General features: G+C 40.9%; 2 protein-coding genes across 2 annotated transcripts; one reads left to right on the forward strand and one right to left on the reverse strand.

Moving 5' to 3' along the window:
- Nucleotides 1-3,220: 3,220 nt before the first annotated feature.
- LOC142856605 (bifunctional phosphoribosylaminoimidazole carboxylase/phosphoribosylaminoimidazole succinocarboxamide synthetase-like) lies at nucleotides 3,221-4,819 on the reverse strand. The gene is given in 5 exon segments (XM_075984292.1): nucleotides 3,221-3,359; nucleotides 3,361-3,424; nucleotides 3,427-3,450; nucleotides 3,653-4,387; nucleotides 4,390-4,819. Coding segments are annotated over 5 exon segments (1,326 nt in total). The 5' UTR covers nucleotides 4,784-4,819; the 3' UTR covers nucleotides 3,221-3,250.
- Nucleotides 4,820-17,336: 12,517 nt separating this feature from the next.
- On the forward strand, nucleotides 17,337-18,296 carry LOC142855656 (olfactory receptor 7A17-like). Its single transcript, XM_075982112.1, has one exon. The coding sequence runs from the start codon at nucleotides 17,337-17,339 to the stop codon at nucleotides 18,294-18,296; it is 960 nt and encodes a 319-aa protein (XP_075838227.1).

Genomic DNA, 18,296 nt, shown 5'->3' on the forward strand with positions numbered 1-18,296 from the left:
TCAATTTTCGAGAAGGTTCCATGAGCTGCAGAGAAAAAGGTATATTCTTTCCTCTTTGGGTGGAATAATCTATAGATGTCTGTTAAGTCCATTTGCTTCATTACCTCCATTAATTCTCTAATTTCTCTGTTAGGTTTCTGTCTGATTGACCTGTCCATTGGTGAGAGAGGAGTGTTGAAGTCTCCTACTATTAGTGTGTGCGGTTTGATGGCTGCCTTGAATTTTAGCAATGTTTCTTTTACGTAAATGGGTGCTTTTATATTAGGGGCATAGATATTCAGGATTGAGACTTCTTCCTGATGAATTGTTCCTGTTATGAGTATAAAATGTCCCTCTCCATCTCTTCTGATTGATTTAAGTTTGAAGTCAACTTTGTTAGAAATTAGTATGGCCACACCTGCTTGTTTCTTAGGTCCATTTGCTTGATAAGCCTTTTCCCAGCCCTTTACTCTGAGTAGGTGCCTGTCTTTGTGGTTGAGGTGTGTTTCTTGTAGACAGCAGAATGTTGGATCCTGTTTTCGTATCCAATCTTTTAGCCTGTGCCTTTTTATAGGTGAGTTGAGCCCATTAACATTAAGTGATATTAATGACCAGTGGTTGTTAACTCCGGTCACTTTTTTAGTAGTAGGGTTTGTGTGTTTCCCTTCTTTGAGTTGCGCTGGTGAAGGGTCTCTAGATGTCTGAGTTATTGAGGTCTTTGTTGGACTCCTTGGTTAGTGATTTTCCTTCTATTATTTTCTGTAAGGCTGGATTTATGGCTACGTATTGCTTAAATTTGTTTTTATCCTGGAAAATTTTGTTTTCTCCATTTATAGTGAATGAAAGCTTGGCTGGATATAGTAGTCTGGGCTTGCATCCATGGTCTCTTAGTTTTTGCAGTACATCTATCCAGGACCTTCTGGCTTTCATGGTTTCCATAGAGAAGTCAGGTGTAAGTCTGATAGGTTTACCTTTATAAGTAAGTTGGCCTTTTTCCTTTGCAGCTCTTAATATTCTTTCTTTATTCTGTATATTTTGTGTTATGATTACTATATGGCGAGGGGATGTTTTTTTTTGATCCAGCCTATTTGGTGTTCTGTATGCTTCTTGAACCTTCATAGGTACATCCTTCTTCAGGTTGGGAAAGTTTTCTTCTATAATTTTATTAAGTATATTTTCTGGACCGTTGAGCTGCACTTCTTCTCCTTCTTCTACTCCAATTATTCTTAGGTTTGGTCTTTTTATTGTGTCCCATATTTCCTGAATGTTTTATGATGAGAGTTTTTTGGACTTGCTGTTGTCTTTGATCAGTGCGTTTATTTTCTATATGTTATCCTCAGAATCTGAGATTCTTTCTTCTATCTCTTGTATTCTGCTGGTTATGCTTGTTTCTGTAGTCTCTATTCGTTTACCTAGATTTTCCATGTCCAGCCGGCCCTCTGTTTGTGTTTTCTTCTTTGCCTCCATTTCAGTTTTCAAGTCATGAACTGTTTCCATTATCTGCTTGATTGTTTTTCCTTGCTTTCCTAGGGTATCATTCACTGATTTACTCAATTCCTCGAACTTTCTGTTATACTTCTCATCCATTTCTATAAGGGCGTTTTTTATATGCTGTTTAAGGGTGTCAATCACTGTCATGAAGTCAGTTTTTTCTCCTTCTTCTTGATTAAGGTGTTCATGTCCTCCTGTTGTGAGGTCGCTGGCTTCTGGTGGTTTCGTGTTGTTTTTCAGATTGTTGGGTGAATTCCTGCATTGGCATCTCCCCATCTCTTCCTCCCAATATTCTCCTATGGATCTTCTTTTACAGGATCAGGTCTTCTTGCCGACTGATGAACCTTCCCAGTGATGTCACTCCCCAGTGATGTTTCTCCTGGAGTCCAGTTCGGATCTCCTTGCTGCTTGGTTAGCTCACAAACCAAACAAAGGGCCCACCCTGCTTGCTGCAGGCAGGCTATGGAGACAAAGGAGCTACCACCTTCCCCTTTGCACTCACCTTCGGGTTCAGTCCCAGCGCCCAGGCAGGCTGAGCAGGGAGGCATTCTGCCGCCCAAGAAGGGAGGGATGGAGCAAGACAGGGGGTGGGGGGATCTGGATGTAAGCTGGATGAGATAGGAAGAGAGAGGAGGTACCGGGCAGTATAGCCCCTGTAGGATGACCAGGAAGTGTAGGCGGGCTGTTTCTGGGTGCCGCAGCACTCACTCACCACAATGATGTTTCACTAGGTGCCCAGATCGAAACCCCGTGCTGCTTGGTTCGCTCACAAACAAAGGGCCCACCCTGCTTGCTGCAGGCAGGCTATGGGGACAAAGGAGCTACTGAGCTCCCCTTTACCCTCCGCTTTGGGTTAGGACCCAGCGCCCAAGCAGGCAGAGCAGGGAGGCGCTCTGCCACCAAGGAAGGGGGGGGGGAGGGAGACAGGGGGTGGGAGGATCTGGATGTAAGCTGGATGGGATAGGAAGAGAGAGGAGGTACTGGGCAGTATAGCCCTGTAGGTTGATCAGGAAGTGTAGGCGGGCTCCCGGGTGCCGCAGCACTCACTCACCACAATGATGTTTCACTAGGTGCCTTGATCGAAACTCCGTGCTGCTTGGTTAAACTCCGTGCTGCTTGGTTCGCTCGCAAACAAAGGGCCCACCCTGCTTGCTGCAGGAAGTGTAGGCGGGCTGTTCCCGGGTGCCGCAGCACTCACTCACCACAATGATGTTTCACTAGGTGCCCAGATCGAAACTCCGTGCTGCTTGGTTAGCTCGCAAACAAAGGGCCCACCCTGCTTGCTGCAGGCAGGCTATGGGGACAAAGGAGCTACTGAGCTCCCCTTTACCCTCCGCTTTGGGTTAGGATCCAGCTCCCAAGCAGGCAGAGCAGGGAGGCGCTCTGCCACCAAGGAAGGGAGGGGCAATATTTTAATTTTCAAATAGTGAACTATAGAAGATCAAGTAGTAACTACTGATTTATATAAAGTCATTATTAGCATTTAGAAATAATGAGAAGTTACAGGTGATTATTATTCCACACGGATGCTGGGAACCAAACTCAGTCCTCTGCAAGAGAACCACACTGACTCTTAAGCACAGAGACATAGCTCCAACTCCATAAAGAACATTTCTTTGCTAATGTTACACAACTGCCCAACAATGACCATATAGTGGGTGATATCTAGAGGATGATTTGTTCAGTAGTTAGTTGAATTGATTTCTCTGATGTGAAATCATTTTGTTTGAATTCTTTCCTTTTTAATCAAAATCCAAACTAGGAATGTGTAACTTTTCTCCTAAAAGGTAAATTTTTTCTCTTCCTTCCTTTCCTTTTCTTTCTTTCTTTTTTTTTTGTACAAATTGCTTTCTCTGATTTTCTTGTCAGCTTGCTTTAAAGATATCCACGTTCAATATGCTTGCTAGAAGTTTGGCCCACACCAAATGATTGTTTAGCCCAAATATCTGAGCGCAAACTGGGCGGATCCTTCTGGAGAGATGTAACAGCGTAAAGGAATGCAGACAGATTGTAAAAATATATATACAGCTTTAATGGCGAAATAGACTTACAGAACCACCCTTCCCGTGGAGACCAGGACAGCAGAAGCAACGGCTGGGAGCATGCTCACCAAATTTATAGGCAAACATTAGCCCAAGGCGAACACGCTCCCTAAGGGGCGGGACTTATCCCTACAGAGAGAGTATAGTTGAACAGCCAAGACCACTGGGCAATCGAAGAGATGACCACACATCCTGAGCTGCCCAATCTGGTGTGATGGGGGGACAGCTGATAACTGGATATGCAGTGTTACCAGACATCACTGGGCCCAAACCATTGCTTCTGCCTGCCACTGCGACAAATATAGTAGGTATACCATCCTCTTCATACTCTGCTTTAATCCTCAACGTCTCATCTGCTCTTTTATGGGCAGATGTCACTCGGAGTTCACATGGAATCCCGAAGTTTCCACAAGCCTTCTTAATTTTCTCACAGTGACCAAGGTCAGAAGCTGAACCCATCAGCACTACAACCCTGCACTGACTGTCTGACTTCAGAAGCAACTCCACTCGATCTGCAACCCACTCAAAGTTTTTCTTTACCATCTGGAGTCCTTCCGGAGTTACTTCCTTGAGGTCACGGTAAGACTGTTTGTCTTTCTGCTGGCTCCGATCTCCCGATGGCCAGAGTCTCCAAGAATCATTATCAATTACATCAGCAAGAACAATCTCTTTGGTAGTTACATCAACACCAAATTCAATCTTCATATCAACCAGCGTGCAGTTCTGGGGCAGCCAGGCTTTCTCCAGTATTTCAAAAATAGCTTGTGTAGCATGATTCATGATGTCCACTTCAGTCTGGCCTATAGCAAGTCCAGCAAAACAAAACTGTGCAGCAATGAGTTGCTCCTCAGACCACTGTGGATCATTATTGGCATATCCTTTAAGAACATCTCCACTTTTGGTGGGTAAAACTTATTCCCCTCTTTTACACCAGGGTTCCTTTTGAGAAAAGATCCAGTTGCTATTCTTCGGCACACCCATTCAATTGGAATCATTTCACATTGGGGTGCAATGAAAGCAGTCTCCCCACATTTCTTGGTGAAAGCAGTCTTGATACCGGCATCCTGTAACAGCTGAAAAATACAGCTGGTGATCTTGTTGGAGATTGCAGCTTTGCCTTCCAGGTGGTTCTTTCTGGCTGGATCTCCCGCTGTAATCTGGTCCTTGGATTGCAGGAGGACTCTTCCTGGACTATCTAACAATTCATAGACTTCTTTTGTCTTACCCTCATAAAGTTTTCTCCCAATGTTCAGTACCTCAGCTGTCGCCATGATCCTAGGTGGGATGAAGGTGCAAGTCAGAGCGGAAAAGTGATCAGCTGTGCCATTTTAAAATGTCGGCGTTCTGGGCCATCCTGCCAGGAAAAACTCTGACTCTTTCAGGCAGACAGTCTGACTACAGAACATTTGAATGTGGTTTGTGAACACACTGCCACAGCTTGCTTGCTGGCAGAGACCTTGAAATGCGATAGAGTTGTGGCAATAAACATGGCTATGGCCAGTACCTCTGTCATGAGGCTGGAAAGCTAAGGAATAAGCTGGATCCAGCCGCCAAAGTCATGGCTTTAATCCTATCCATATTGCTTAGTAAATTAAAGACTCGTGGTCAGAAAAAGAGAGATATACAGTAAAGAGAGATTCAAAGATGAAGAAAACCTCTAAATGGTTTACAGTGTGTTAAAAATATATGTAGGCTTAAAAAAAGGTTAAAGTCCTTAAATAAAGAAGAAAGAAAGAGAGTAGTTGGGTGTGGTGGTACACACCTTTAATCCGAACTTGGGAGACAGAGGTAGACTGACCTCTGTGACTTCAAGTTGTGGTAACACACACCTTTAATCACAATGCCTGGGAGGCACAAACAGACAGATCTCTGTGAGTTTAAGGTGTGGTAGCACACACCTTTAATCCCAGAACTGGGGAGGCAGAGACCTGCAGATCTCTGTGAGTTCAAGGACAGCCTGGTCTACAGAGTGAGTTCTAGGACAAAGATACACAGAAACCCTGTCTCAAAAATCCAAAAATTAAAAATAAAAGAAATAGAGTTTAAAATAAAGCCTCATGAAGATGGAAAATACACAGAGAATCTTGATACTGTATGTTATTATGCTCTCTTTGAATTGTTTGAATGCTGAGGAAGGAGCAACAGATAATTGTTTATATATGCTGCTGAATTAATCCAAAATAGGTGTTTTGAATACTTTGACTTCAAAATGGAAGTCAAAAGATATGTCACTTTGGGGAAGAGATTTTGCTTTTGTTTCCACAGGAAATGAGAGGCTGTGGATTCATTCTAAGTTAGGAAAAATCAGGTTTGATCAAGGAAGACCACCTGAGAAATCTCCGGTAGGAACAGATAGCCTGCATGTCTGAGTTCTATATCCAGAACAGGTTCAAGACTGCTGCCTGAGATGATCAAGACTCACAGGATACTCCAGTCAAGACTCGATCATAATTCAAAATTTTCTTTGGGTCCCCATAAGATTATCAGCACCCCCAACCAACAGGAAGTAGCCTAGAATACTATGCCCACATTCCCAAAAAATGGACTATGGATATTTTCTTTTGTTTTAAAAAAGGGGGCAAAATGATGGGGGACAATTCTGTATCTGTCAATTATATTTTAAATAAATGCTGATTGACCAGTATCCAGGAAGGAAGTATAGGTGGGGCAACGAGAACAGGAGTATTCTGGGAAAAAGAAAGCTCTTCTCACAGTCCTGTCCAGACGCCGAAGAAGGATGTGACTCACCCCACTGAAAAAGGTACTGAGCCATGTGGCTAACATAGGTAAGAATAATGGGTTAATATAAGCTATAAGAGCTAATAAGAAGGCTGAGCTAATGGGCCAATCAGTTTATAACTTATGTAGACCTGTGTGTGATTTTCTTTGGGGCTTATCAGCTGTGGGAACTGGGCAGGACAGAAACCCCAACAAGCAGGCCCTCATGTTACAAGAGAATATATAGGAGTGTTTGGAAGAAGTAAAGAAAAGGGAAATGTAGGCAGAGACTGATCATTCATTCCTAGCTGCCCAGACTTGAAATAATCACATAGAAACTATATTAATTGCAACACTGCTTGGCCAAAGATTCTAGCATATTTCTAGTTAGCTCTTGAATCTTAAATTGACCCATCTCTACCATCCTATATTTTACCATGAGGCTCGTGGTTTATCAGTAAGGTTCTGGGTGGCAGCTGGCACTTTTCATCTCTGGCAGCTACATGGCTCCTGCGTGACTTTGCCTACTCTTTCCTACTCTATATGCTTGGAATTCCCACCTTGCCCTGTTGTGCACTGCAATAGGCCCAAAGCAGATTCTTTATTAACATATGGGATTCACAGCATACAGAGGAAAATCCCACATCACCTCCCCTTTTCTGTCTACATAAAAAGGAAAAATTTTAACTTTAATGTAGTAAAATTACATATAACAAAACAGGTATCAAGGAAGAATTACAGTTGCAATATTTATGTCTACTTTATCTTTTTAAATTGATTTTATTGATCTATACATTTTTCTCTGCTTCTTCCCTCCCTTTTAACCCTCTCCCATGGTCACCATGCTCCCAATTTACTCAGAAGATCTTGTGTTTTTCTTCTTAATATGTAGATTAGATCCTTGTATGTCTCTCTTAGGGTCCTCTTTGTTGTCTAGGTTCTACAGGACTGTGAATTATAGCTGGTTTTCTTTGCTTTATGTTCAAAAACCACTTATGAGTGAGTACATATAATAGTTGTCTTTCTGGGTCTGGGTTACCTCACTCAATATGATGTTTTCTAGCTCCATCCATTTGTTTGCAAATTTCAAGATCTCATTATTATTTTCCACTGTGTAGTACTCCATTGTGTAAATATACCACATTTTCCTTATCCATTCTTCAGTCATACGGACATTTAGGTTGTTTCCCAGGTTATATCTGTGACAAACAATTCTTCTATGAACATAGTTGAGCACATGTCCTTATGGTATGGTTGAGAATCCTTTGGATATGCACCCAAATGTGGTATTGTTGGATCTTGACGAAGGTTGTTTCCTAATTTTCTGAGAAATTGCCACACTGGGCAATTTCCAAAGGGGCTGTACCAGCTTGCACTCCACCAGCAATACAGGAGTGTTCCCTTCAACCCACAACCTCTCCAGATTAAGTTGCGATCAGTGTTTTTGATCTTGGCCATTTTTATACGTGTAAGATGGAATCTCAGAGTTGTGTTGATTTGCATTTCTCTGATGACTAAGGATGTTGAGCATTTCCTTAAGTGTTTTTCAGCCATTTTAGATTTCTCTATTGAGAGTTTAGGTCTGTACACCATTTTTTTATTGGATTATTTGTTCTTTTGATGACCAATTTCTTGGGTTCTTTGTATATTTTGAAGATCAGACCTCTGTCTGATGTGGGGTTAGTGAAGATCTTTTCTGATTCTGTAGGCTGTTATTTTGTCTTGTTGACCATGTCCTTTGCATAACATTTTCATATCTCCCTTTAAATGTAAATTTATAAACAATATTTGGGAATTTTGGCATAGTTCTCTACAAACTGCTTCCTGCCTTTGGTTGGGTGAAGTAATTGGGGGTTCTCAGAGACCTTTCAGGGAGTCTTAGTCCATCAAACAACACTAGTCTGGAAAGAATCCACAGGTTCTCATTCTCTGTGGAAACAAAAGCAGAACCTCTTTTCCAAAGCAAATATCTTTAGACCCAAATTTTCAAGTCAGGATACTTTAAAGTATAGATGTTGGTTTAGCTTAGCAGCTCATACGATAAAATGTCTTTTTGTACTTAGCTCATTCACAGTCAAAATGTCAAAGAAAACACAGTAATATACACAATCCAGACTCTCTGTGTATATACCATATTTATGTGGCTTTTTTTACTCCTTTAATCTATGACTCTCTGTACTCTGTCTCTTTAAAGACTTTTTTAAATTATTTACTTCTTTTTATTACTCTCTATACTTTTTTCTTCTTTCTTTCAAGCGTACATATATTTATCCAACACCATGATGCATTCAGAGGTCTTTTTCATCTGAGTCTGTCTTTATTGCATTTCTGCAATCCTTTTCTGATCAGGACCACTTCTTAAAATGTTAAGCAACATGGCTAGGACTAAGGCTGCCTTACCTTTTGGCTCTGCCCAGTCCAACATAGCAGAGGTTCATTCACTACCTCAACTCTGGTAACCAGTTGGCCCATGCTGCTACCAAGTAACTTGCAGCATGCTGCCCACAAACCCCATTCAAGTGCTTGGCCTCCTGAAAGAGCCAGAGTTTGTGCTGCCCAAATCAGGAAGCTGCCATTTCTCATGCTGAGTCAGCAAGCCTTTCCTTAAAGGAGCTGTGGCGTTCCTGCTCACCACCAGCAAATAGAGCCTATCTGAAAAAAAAAATGCTGGCTACCAAGAAGCCATGCTTAACTTTGTGTCTAGAATTCCATTCCAAGCTTTCTCAGGTCTTATGTGGATGTAGCCAGCTTCACATTGGGCCGCCAATCTGTAGGTGAAGACTGCTTGTCTGTTCCTGGCTGCCCAGACCTTAAATAATTAAGCAGAAAATGTTAATTGCAATACTGCTTGACCAATGACTCTAGCACCTTCCTAGCTAGGTCTTACATCTTAAATTAACCAATTTGTATTATTCTATATCTTATCACAAAGCTTGTGGTTTACCGGTAAGGTTCCAGGTGGTTGCTGGCATCTTTCTCCTCCAGCAGCTACATGGCGTTTCCATTTCTCTGCCTACTCTCTCCTCCCCTATCTACGTGGAGTTTCTACTTTACCCTGTTCTGTGCTGCAATAGGCCAAAAGCAACTTGTTTATTAACCAATGGTTTTCTCAGCATACAGAGAGGAATCCCACATCAGAGAAATGATGTGAGTTTATTATAATCTGAAAAATAAGCAAATTTCATTATTTTTCATTAATTAATTAATTTCATTAATTTTCATTAAGAAAAATTTCATCATTTGTCTTCCATTGTCCTTACTGTATTGGCTTTGGGAAAGTACAGGGGGAAAATTGGACAGATGAAGACTATGGACAAAAGAGGCTCTCCAGTAGGTGAAGACCATCAATTAATTATCTTCCTTTACTTCAACTACATGTCTCATCACAGATAGCTCTTGGTGGTTTATTTTTCCTTTTTTTCTACTCAAATAAATTCATTTTGTGTTTTTTCTATTATATTTGCAATGTTCTTTTTGATATATGAGTTAGTTTTGATAATACCTAAAAACAGATGTATGATTTTCTGTTATAACATATAAAATTATACACTCTGGGCTGTCAAACTGAAACTCTTGTGTGAATGTGGCTTTTTTTCTTATCATGAGATCTTAGAGAATGACTTCCACATCTGGTCTTTACCTATTTTGAATATTAAAAAGTAAGGTGTTGAGTATATGTTTAGAATCATAGGAACAATTAGAGAAGAAAAGAGTAAGCTTATCTCAAAGAAACTCACAGTTTGATATAGGGACATGAATACAAATGAGTCAGGCAAGATGGGTATGGGCTAAGCACTTTTAATCCCAGTATTTAGGAGGAAATGGCAGGCAAATGTCTGAGAAGGCAAGTTGCAGGCCAGTCAAAGACTCATAGTGAGTCTTTTTCAGAAAATAAATGTTTTATAGAGTTCTATTTGTCCTTTCAGGAGCTAGGGGAATCAGTTAATGTAACGGTAGACTGATGGGCTATTAGCATGGTCCAAGTTCATTGCCCAAGGCAACTGGAGAAACAAAGAAAAAATTCCATCACCTATGGATTATGAGGTCAAATTACCCCATATTCTGCTTATTTACGGAAAAATGAATACCAGAAGGAGTGTTCATGATATAAATTTAGAGAACATTGGCAGTGATTTTAACAGTGGTTAACATTTTGCTTTTTAGTGTTACACAGAGTGGCTAGTTACCCATCTGTCTCATTGTTCCACAGTTCAGTCTGACTTTGTGATTTTCCTTCATCAGCTTATTGAATGTTGGGTTTCTAGCTGAGGGGAAAGGCACATATATCTGGAGGTGGAGACATATACTAGCTCAGCCACTCTAGGAATCAGTATAAGGGAATGATCTTGTTATGCCATTCTTGGCTACATATCAGAAAGCAATCAAGGCAATATACAATAGAGGTACATGTATATACAATTAATGGAGTCAGTTTAAATGCCCACCAATGGATGGATGCCTAAATAAATGGTGACTTAAGCACAGAAAAGAGTTTATTCATCCATAGAGAAAAATGAAATTATGTCATTGGCAGAAAAGTAGAACTGGAGATCATTGCGGTAATTGAAACATACCAGACTCAGAAAACCTACTAGCATACATTTTCTCTCATATGCTGAATATAGATAAAAAACATATGGAAGTAGAAGGAGTGATATTTAGAGATTATCTATTAAGAGATACAGGTAAAACTAGATAATAAAGAGGTAAATATGACCAATGAGCATTGCATGTGTGTATGAAAGTATTATAATAAAGCCTGTGGTCGTATACAAAAAATACATGCTAAGAAAAAGAAAGGAAATTGGAGTGTGGATTAGAGTCAAAGACACTATAACTCCCACTGATAGGAATCCCACAAGATCACCAAGCTACACAACCATTATATATATACATGACCTAACTTAGACCCATACAATCACCATGATTGTCTCCTCATTCTCATCTCTGTGAGCCCCTATGAGCCTTGTTTAGTTGATTCTATGGATTTTGTTCTCATGGTGTCCAGACAACACTGGCTCCTACAACCTTCCCCACCTTCCTTTATCTATGAGGTTCCCTAAACTTTACCTAACATTTGTCTGTGGGTCTCTGTATCTGCTCCCATCAGTTGTTGGATAAAATCTCTGTGATGATGATGATTGGGCTATGAGAATCACAGAATATTAGTAGGAATCACTTCATTTCATTGACCTCTTGTCAGTCCTGTTTGGTTCTATTCTAGGTCTCTGGGCTATCCAGCCTCTGATTCCTGGCCATCCAGGCAGTGTCAAGCGCTGGCCCCCTCCTGTAGTGTGGCCTCCAGTCCTTGATTTACTACGCCCTCCAGTTCGGTGCCAGCATTACCCCTGCACATCTTGCAGATAGGAAAAATTGTAGGTCATTGGCTTTGTGACCGAATTGGTGTCCTAATGATACCCTTGCCTAGTTACAGAATGGCCAGTTCATACTCTGAATCTTCCATTACTAAGAGTCTTCACTATGATCGTCCTCATAGATTCCAGTGCGCTAGGTTTCCACCAATTTAGTAAATGGATTACTAAGATACTGCTGATAAATGACTAATCTCAAAAATTGTTCAAGGGATCAAAATGCACATAATGATTATCAGAGGACTCATTAATAATGACATAAATTTCTTTCTTTCTTCTAGCCTAATGAGGAATGCATCCCTCATTGTTTTGTAAAAAGCACAAGGAAGCTCATTAACTTAGAACCCATGGTCTCAAATGAAGGGCAAAGAGCTCTCTCTGTTGATGAACAGGAGAATTGGGTGTTTCTGAAGCCACCAACGTAAAGCAATGTTTTGGTGACCTCACACATATTTACATCAACTTTCATAGCTTTAAACTTTGGTTGAAACCTTAAATCAAGATGAAGTAAGCTGGTAGAAGGTTAAATCAAGAGAGTTCATGGGGAAGGAACAATGACTAGTCATCTGGGCTTTTAACCTCCTCATTTGAGAACAGGCAATCCTTAGGACCAATTTTCTTTCTGTACAGAGCAATGTTCCATGGGGAAATCATGTGCTCAGGGGTTGGAATAACAGGAAGGAAATATTCTCAAAGGAGAAACTTCTGTCATCTTTGTCTCCCCAGTGTAGTCTTTCTGATTTGTAAACTAAGTACACATTAATTTTCTCATTTTGAAGTCCTAACTCTGTCTGGGGATTAATATTTCTTTGTCCTGCATGTGTCAAGTACAGCTTCAATTCTCCATCATCAGCCATTCAAAAGGGAGTTGGAGCTTTGATGCACAGACCTACCTTTCAGAGGTCCATCCAGGTGAGTCGTGGAGCTCTGCTGGTATTGCAGCAAGAGTTCAGAAAGTAGAAGTACAGAAAACATACATGAGAGCAAAGTTAGCCTAGCCAAGACTGGGAGACGTAAGGGAGGCTTTCTGGGTTGGTCTTGGAATGTACCAATTCATGAAACTGAAAAGAAAACTGAACTCAGTAATTGGGGTGAGAATTAATCCTTCAGTGACAGTTTTGGAAGGATAATTATAAAAGGATGGCTTTATGAACTCATAAAATATTTCCATATAAATGAGAACTTGTGTTCCTTGACCTTGGAAATTATGGAACATATATAGCAAAAACACTGATTGTAAAGTTATATACACTTCATGCCTTTTATGTTTAAAATGAACATAATGTCCTGTTAATAAGAAAGACCCAGGTGAATAATGTCTGCACTGTTGCAAAAGTTCATGAATTTTAAGCTTTGTAGTCATATTAAAAAGTGGAAAAGTTATATTAGAAAGATTGCTTGCTGTCATTTCCTTACTGATGAATACAAACAATTTTTGTGACTTTTTTCTAAAACCTGTTTACTTCCTCTATTGCAAATAATGCATATCCTTTACATTTGTTAAGTAGAAATGATGTGTTTATTCCACTTCAAAACAGAATTCTTTCACATGTACAGATTAGACTTCCCCAGCACCTTTTCTCTTTGATAGTCCAGTGTATGTGTGTGTGTGTGTGTGTGTGTGTGTGTGTGTGTGTGTGTGTGTGTGTGTGTGTGTGTTTGGGGAGAAATTATGTAGTTTTGTGAGGTCCAGAGTGATAGACATATTCTTTCCTCCTAATTGTCCCAACATTTTATGAAATATTAATTATATAACACACTGGGTCTACCTGTGACATGTTTGTACATGTGTAGAATGTGCTACTATCTTGTTCATCTCTTTCTTGTGACTCTACCATCACATTTGATAGTCTTCTTAGTACTTCCCATTGCACTTCCTTCTACTTTTTTTAATTCTAGATTATATAAATATATGAAAGAAAAAATGCTGTTTGTGTTTGTCTTTGGCTTTATTCACTGTTGCTAATGCTCACATATACTGTCTTTCTGCCCCAGCAGAATGTGACTGACTGAATAGCCTGTTACATACCCTCACTTCATCTATGAGTGTTAATCCTTGCTGTATCTTTGGTCTTTTATAATTCTGTGCTTGATATTAAGTCCAAGATCTCATATATGCCAGGCAAATGTCCCACCAGTGAGTTATCAAACCCTTTGAGATGGTCTCAGTAAATCATTTAGGCTAGGCTTGTCCTTGCTTTACAGCCAGGGATGACTTAAAAAAAAAGTGCAGCTCAAGATTACAAAGTCAAAAAGACAAAACTAAAATGTTCATAGCTTATCCCTTAAACCTGTGATCCTTCTGCCTCAGTCTTTCTGGTAGCTATGATTGTGGGTCTGTTACCAGGGCTGGCCTTTGCCTTTCTGGACAGGTCTGTTTCAACAAGTCTTGTGGCTTTTGGTTCTCATTAATTCGTGATTTGCATTTAAGTGAAGTTTAAGTTTCACAAACATGTGTGATTTATTTATCTTCATATGACACAGAATGATAAATATATGTCTCTGAGTCAATTATACATTATTAAAGATAATGTGACATGTTGATCCAGAAGTGTCATGGGAGTAGCAGGGGATGAAGTTACTTGGTGTCCACAGGGATTGATTAGAGAAAGTATGTTTGTGTAAGATAGAAATGTCCTAGTGTTCTGGCAGAAGATTCTATACAGCAACACTAAGGATACCTTTTTAGTGATAAAATTTGCTTATTGAAAATTTTACCCTCTCCTGTCTCCCCCCTGCCAGTGCTTGCTCTTCTCACTATGAGTCCTTTCCCTACACCCACATCTTTTGTTATTGTTGCTGTTCTATGACTTAATGACTTTAAGTATGTCAATCTGTGTGATCATGGGTTTAGAATTATCCATTGGATTCTGGTGGTTTCAGCAAAGCTACACAACTGATCACCATTTTACTCCAGAGTCCAACCATCCCCACCCCCAATTCAGCAGGAAGGGGTAAGGGTCTGTGATTTCCTCCATAAGAAATACCTTTGCATATTAATTATCACTAGAATAAGGGCTTGCTTGGGTGTACACATAAAATATATCTAAAGAGTCTAATGTGCATTATTTTTGCTTTTGGGTAATTTTTTCTCATTTATTGTACTTGCTGGGTGTCATGAGATAGAATGGGAGGCAGAACTTTGCCCTGTGACCAAGAAGTCTACTTTTCCTTCTAGTATCATGAGAATCAGCTCATTTCATTGTTTTCACCTGACAAATCTGTTTACCTCTGTTCTTCTTTAATTGTTTAGTGGTCATGTAAATATCTCTCATTGTGTAATGTCCTTTTTAAGAAGTTATGGAACTGGGCCAGCAAGTTCGTTCATCAGGTAAAGGTACTTGCTGCCAGGGCTGATGGTCTGAGAAGTTGATGTGTCCAGCACATCAGTAACCAAGTGATAAAGCTCATACTTCAACTTTGCCCCTTCTGCTTCTCCTTCAATACACTGAAAGTATTTTGTCTTCCTTCACTCTATCATATTTATCTAGATAGTGTTTCAACCAGGGACATTTTTAATTTTCACTTCAGAAGTGTATCTAAGAGTTTCTTATTAATGTTTTTTATTTATTCTATATGTCTTTTACACCATTATCTTGATCCCATTCATTTCCCCATTCTCTTACATCTGCCCTCCACCTCTGTACTCCCCCCCAAATAAAAGAAAATGCAAGAGAAAAGGGGGAAAAGTTAAAAATCTCATTATGAAAGCTGCAGTGTGACACAGTGAATCATGCAGTAAACCCCTTTATCCCTATATCTTTACTTGCAAGTATTAATTGCAAAGAATCATTGGTGTGGTCCGAGGCCTTTGTTTTCTACTATTATCTTGATGCTGGGCCCTCCCTAGGACTCTTCTTGGATATTCTGTAGTTTCTCTGTGTTGTGGAGATCCTGCAGCTTTGGGTCTGTGGGTTAGGTCACGTCACATCCTTCAGCAGATCATAGACGGGGTGGATGTTGGGGTGGACCAAATGATAACCCTGGTTCTGGACCTGGGTAGCTGCAGAGATGGTCTGCCTGCCAGGGCTCCCCTGTATTCATCAAAAGGTGAGTTCTCCGGCATTGTTTCAGGTAATTCACCTCTTGCAGCAATACACAAGGGGTTGGGCTGATTCTCTGCTTTCGTGCCCTACGGATGGCACTCCCACACCTATACCCACAGGCCAGCTCTATTTTGTTGCCCAAGCAAGATACAGGAGCAAGCGAGAAGCAGAGGCAGCCCTCCTGTTCTCATGCCGCCACTATTTGGGACCTACAGCATTTCTGCTGCCTACTGCCGCGGGGATCTTGCAGCATTTTTTTTTTTTAAAGAATAACACCAGGTCCTTCACATCTCAGGTGTTGATGACTGGGAGATGGGGCATCTCTCCTTTGCTCATTCCATTACATGTCAGATAAGTAATGGGGACAGGTCTCCCTTGCTCACAACATCAGAGTTGGGCACCCTTACCTCCAACCACTGGAAAGCTCTGTTGTGCTGCCTAGGTGAGGGGCAAGGTTCACTTTCCTGAGTGCTGCAGCTGATAAGAGGAAGTCAGTTCTGTTGTCTGTTGCAGGCGGTAAGGGACAAGAGGTGAGAGGGGGCAATTTTCTCCCTTCTACACTACCACACCAGAGATGAATAGTGGGGACAGCGCTCCCATACTTACAACTTTTACCTCCACCTCCACCTACAAATTGGCTCCATTTTGTTACCCAGAAGAGGTGGGCCTGCTCTCCCAGGTGTTGCAGCTGATGGAGGCAGAGACTACTCTCCCACCCTTGTGACCTCTGGGCCAGTTCTCACACACATCTCAGGCTTTGGTGGGTGTGGGGCAGGAGGAAGAAAACTTTATGCTGTTCATGCCACCATAGGACAGATGGATGAGGAGCATTAGTGATTTTTTAATATAAAGTCTCTGAGAACAAATTGAACATGACACGGGAATTTCTACTCAGAAATATCACTAGGACTCTCTTTGTGGTATAACTACACAACACAGAATTAAGTTTCATGACTATAGAAGACTACGCTTGCAAAGTTCCTCAGTAGTAGATACATGCCTAAAATATAAATTATATGACCAGGAACTCCTTGTTTGGTGAGCTCATAGTCCCTAGGGAAGAATGTGCAGTTATTATTGTGCTAAATGTGCATAGTATGAACATGAGTCTAAATATTAATATCTATGTTGATAGGTGATATTCCCAGTCCTCATTAGAGAAGCTTCTTTTTTTTCAGTGGATGCAGGATGATATAGGAAATGATAACTTGTCCAAGTGTGGACAGTAAACATCTAAAAAATGTTTAGCCCAAGATGACACATCTAAATCAAAAGATTCAGGGAATAGTGTGAATGGGGAAGTGGAAAGAGTAGGAGACAGAAGATTGGAAGGGTTTCCTGTGGTATCATGCCTTTTGAACACAGTAAGGTCCTTATACTTATAAAATCACAACAGCTATGGTTGTCTGCACAAGACTTACACAAGATCAAATCAGTCATGGTGGAAGCCAAAAGGCTTCATAAGACCTTAACCTTGGCTGCAAAGCCATTGAAAGTTGTTAGCTGCCAGAGGAGAGAGTTAATTATTTTCAGACATGTGACCACTAGGAGGTTGACAATGGGGGGGGGGGGCGGGAAGAAGAAGTAAGAATAAAGGAAATGAAGGAAGAAATAAACATTGATGTTAGGTTACTAATGAGTAACTGAATCTTCTCCAAATTTCTTATTTTAGAAGGCGTATCAAACACATGGATCAAGGAAATGACACTCAACTTTCAGAATTCCTTCTTCTTGCATTTTCAGAGAATCAACCTCAAATTCAACCTTTCATATTTGGACTTTTTCTCTCCATGTACCTCGTGACTGTCTTTGGCAACTCACTCATCATCATGGCCATCATTGTAGACTCCCACCTGCACACGCCCATGTACATCTTCCTCTCCAATCTGTCCTTTGTAGACATCTGCTTCACCTCCACCACCGTCCCACAGATGTTGGTGAACATCCAGACACAGAGCACAGTTATCATCTATGCGAACTGCATCACTCAGGTGTACTTCTTACTACTTTTTTCAGTACTGGACATCTTTCTGCTGACTGTGATGGCCTATGACCGCTATGTGGCTATCTGCCACCCCCTACACTACATGGTCATCATGAATACAAGACGCTGTGGGTTACTGATTCTAGCATGCTGGATCATAGGTGTTCTGAATGCCTTGTTACACAGCCTTTTGGTTCTGCGGTTGTCATTCTGTGCAGACCTGAAAATCCCTCACTTTTACTGTGAACTTGATCATGTGGTACACCATGCCTGTTCTGATACGTCTCTTAATGACATAGTGATTTATATTGCAGCCATGTTCTTGGCTGTGGGCCCCCTTTCCGGCATCCTTTACTCTTACTCTAAGATAGTGTCCTCCATACGTGCAATCTCCTCAGCTCAGGGGAAGTACAAAGCATTTTCCACTTGTGCATCTCACCTCTCTGTTGTCTCTTTATTTTATTGCACCCTCCTGGGAGTGTACCTCAGTTCTGCAGTGTCCCAAAACCCCCATGCCACTGCAGTGGCTTCGTTGATGTATACTGTGGTCACCCCCATGCTTAACCCATTCATCTATAGTCTAAGGAACAATGATATGAAGAAGGCTCTGAAACTACTTTTAGGGAGAGTGACCAGAAACCGACCAATGGACTTGCCTTCATAG

Source organism: Microtus pennsylvanicus, chromosome 8 (assembly GCF_037038515.1).
Source record: "Microtus pennsylvanicus isolate mMicPen1 chromosome 8, mMicPen1.hap1, whole genome shotgun sequence".
In the NCBI taxonomy this organism is placed as follows: Eukaryota; Metazoa; Chordata; class Mammalia; order Rodentia; family Cricetidae; genus Microtus; species Microtus pennsylvanicus.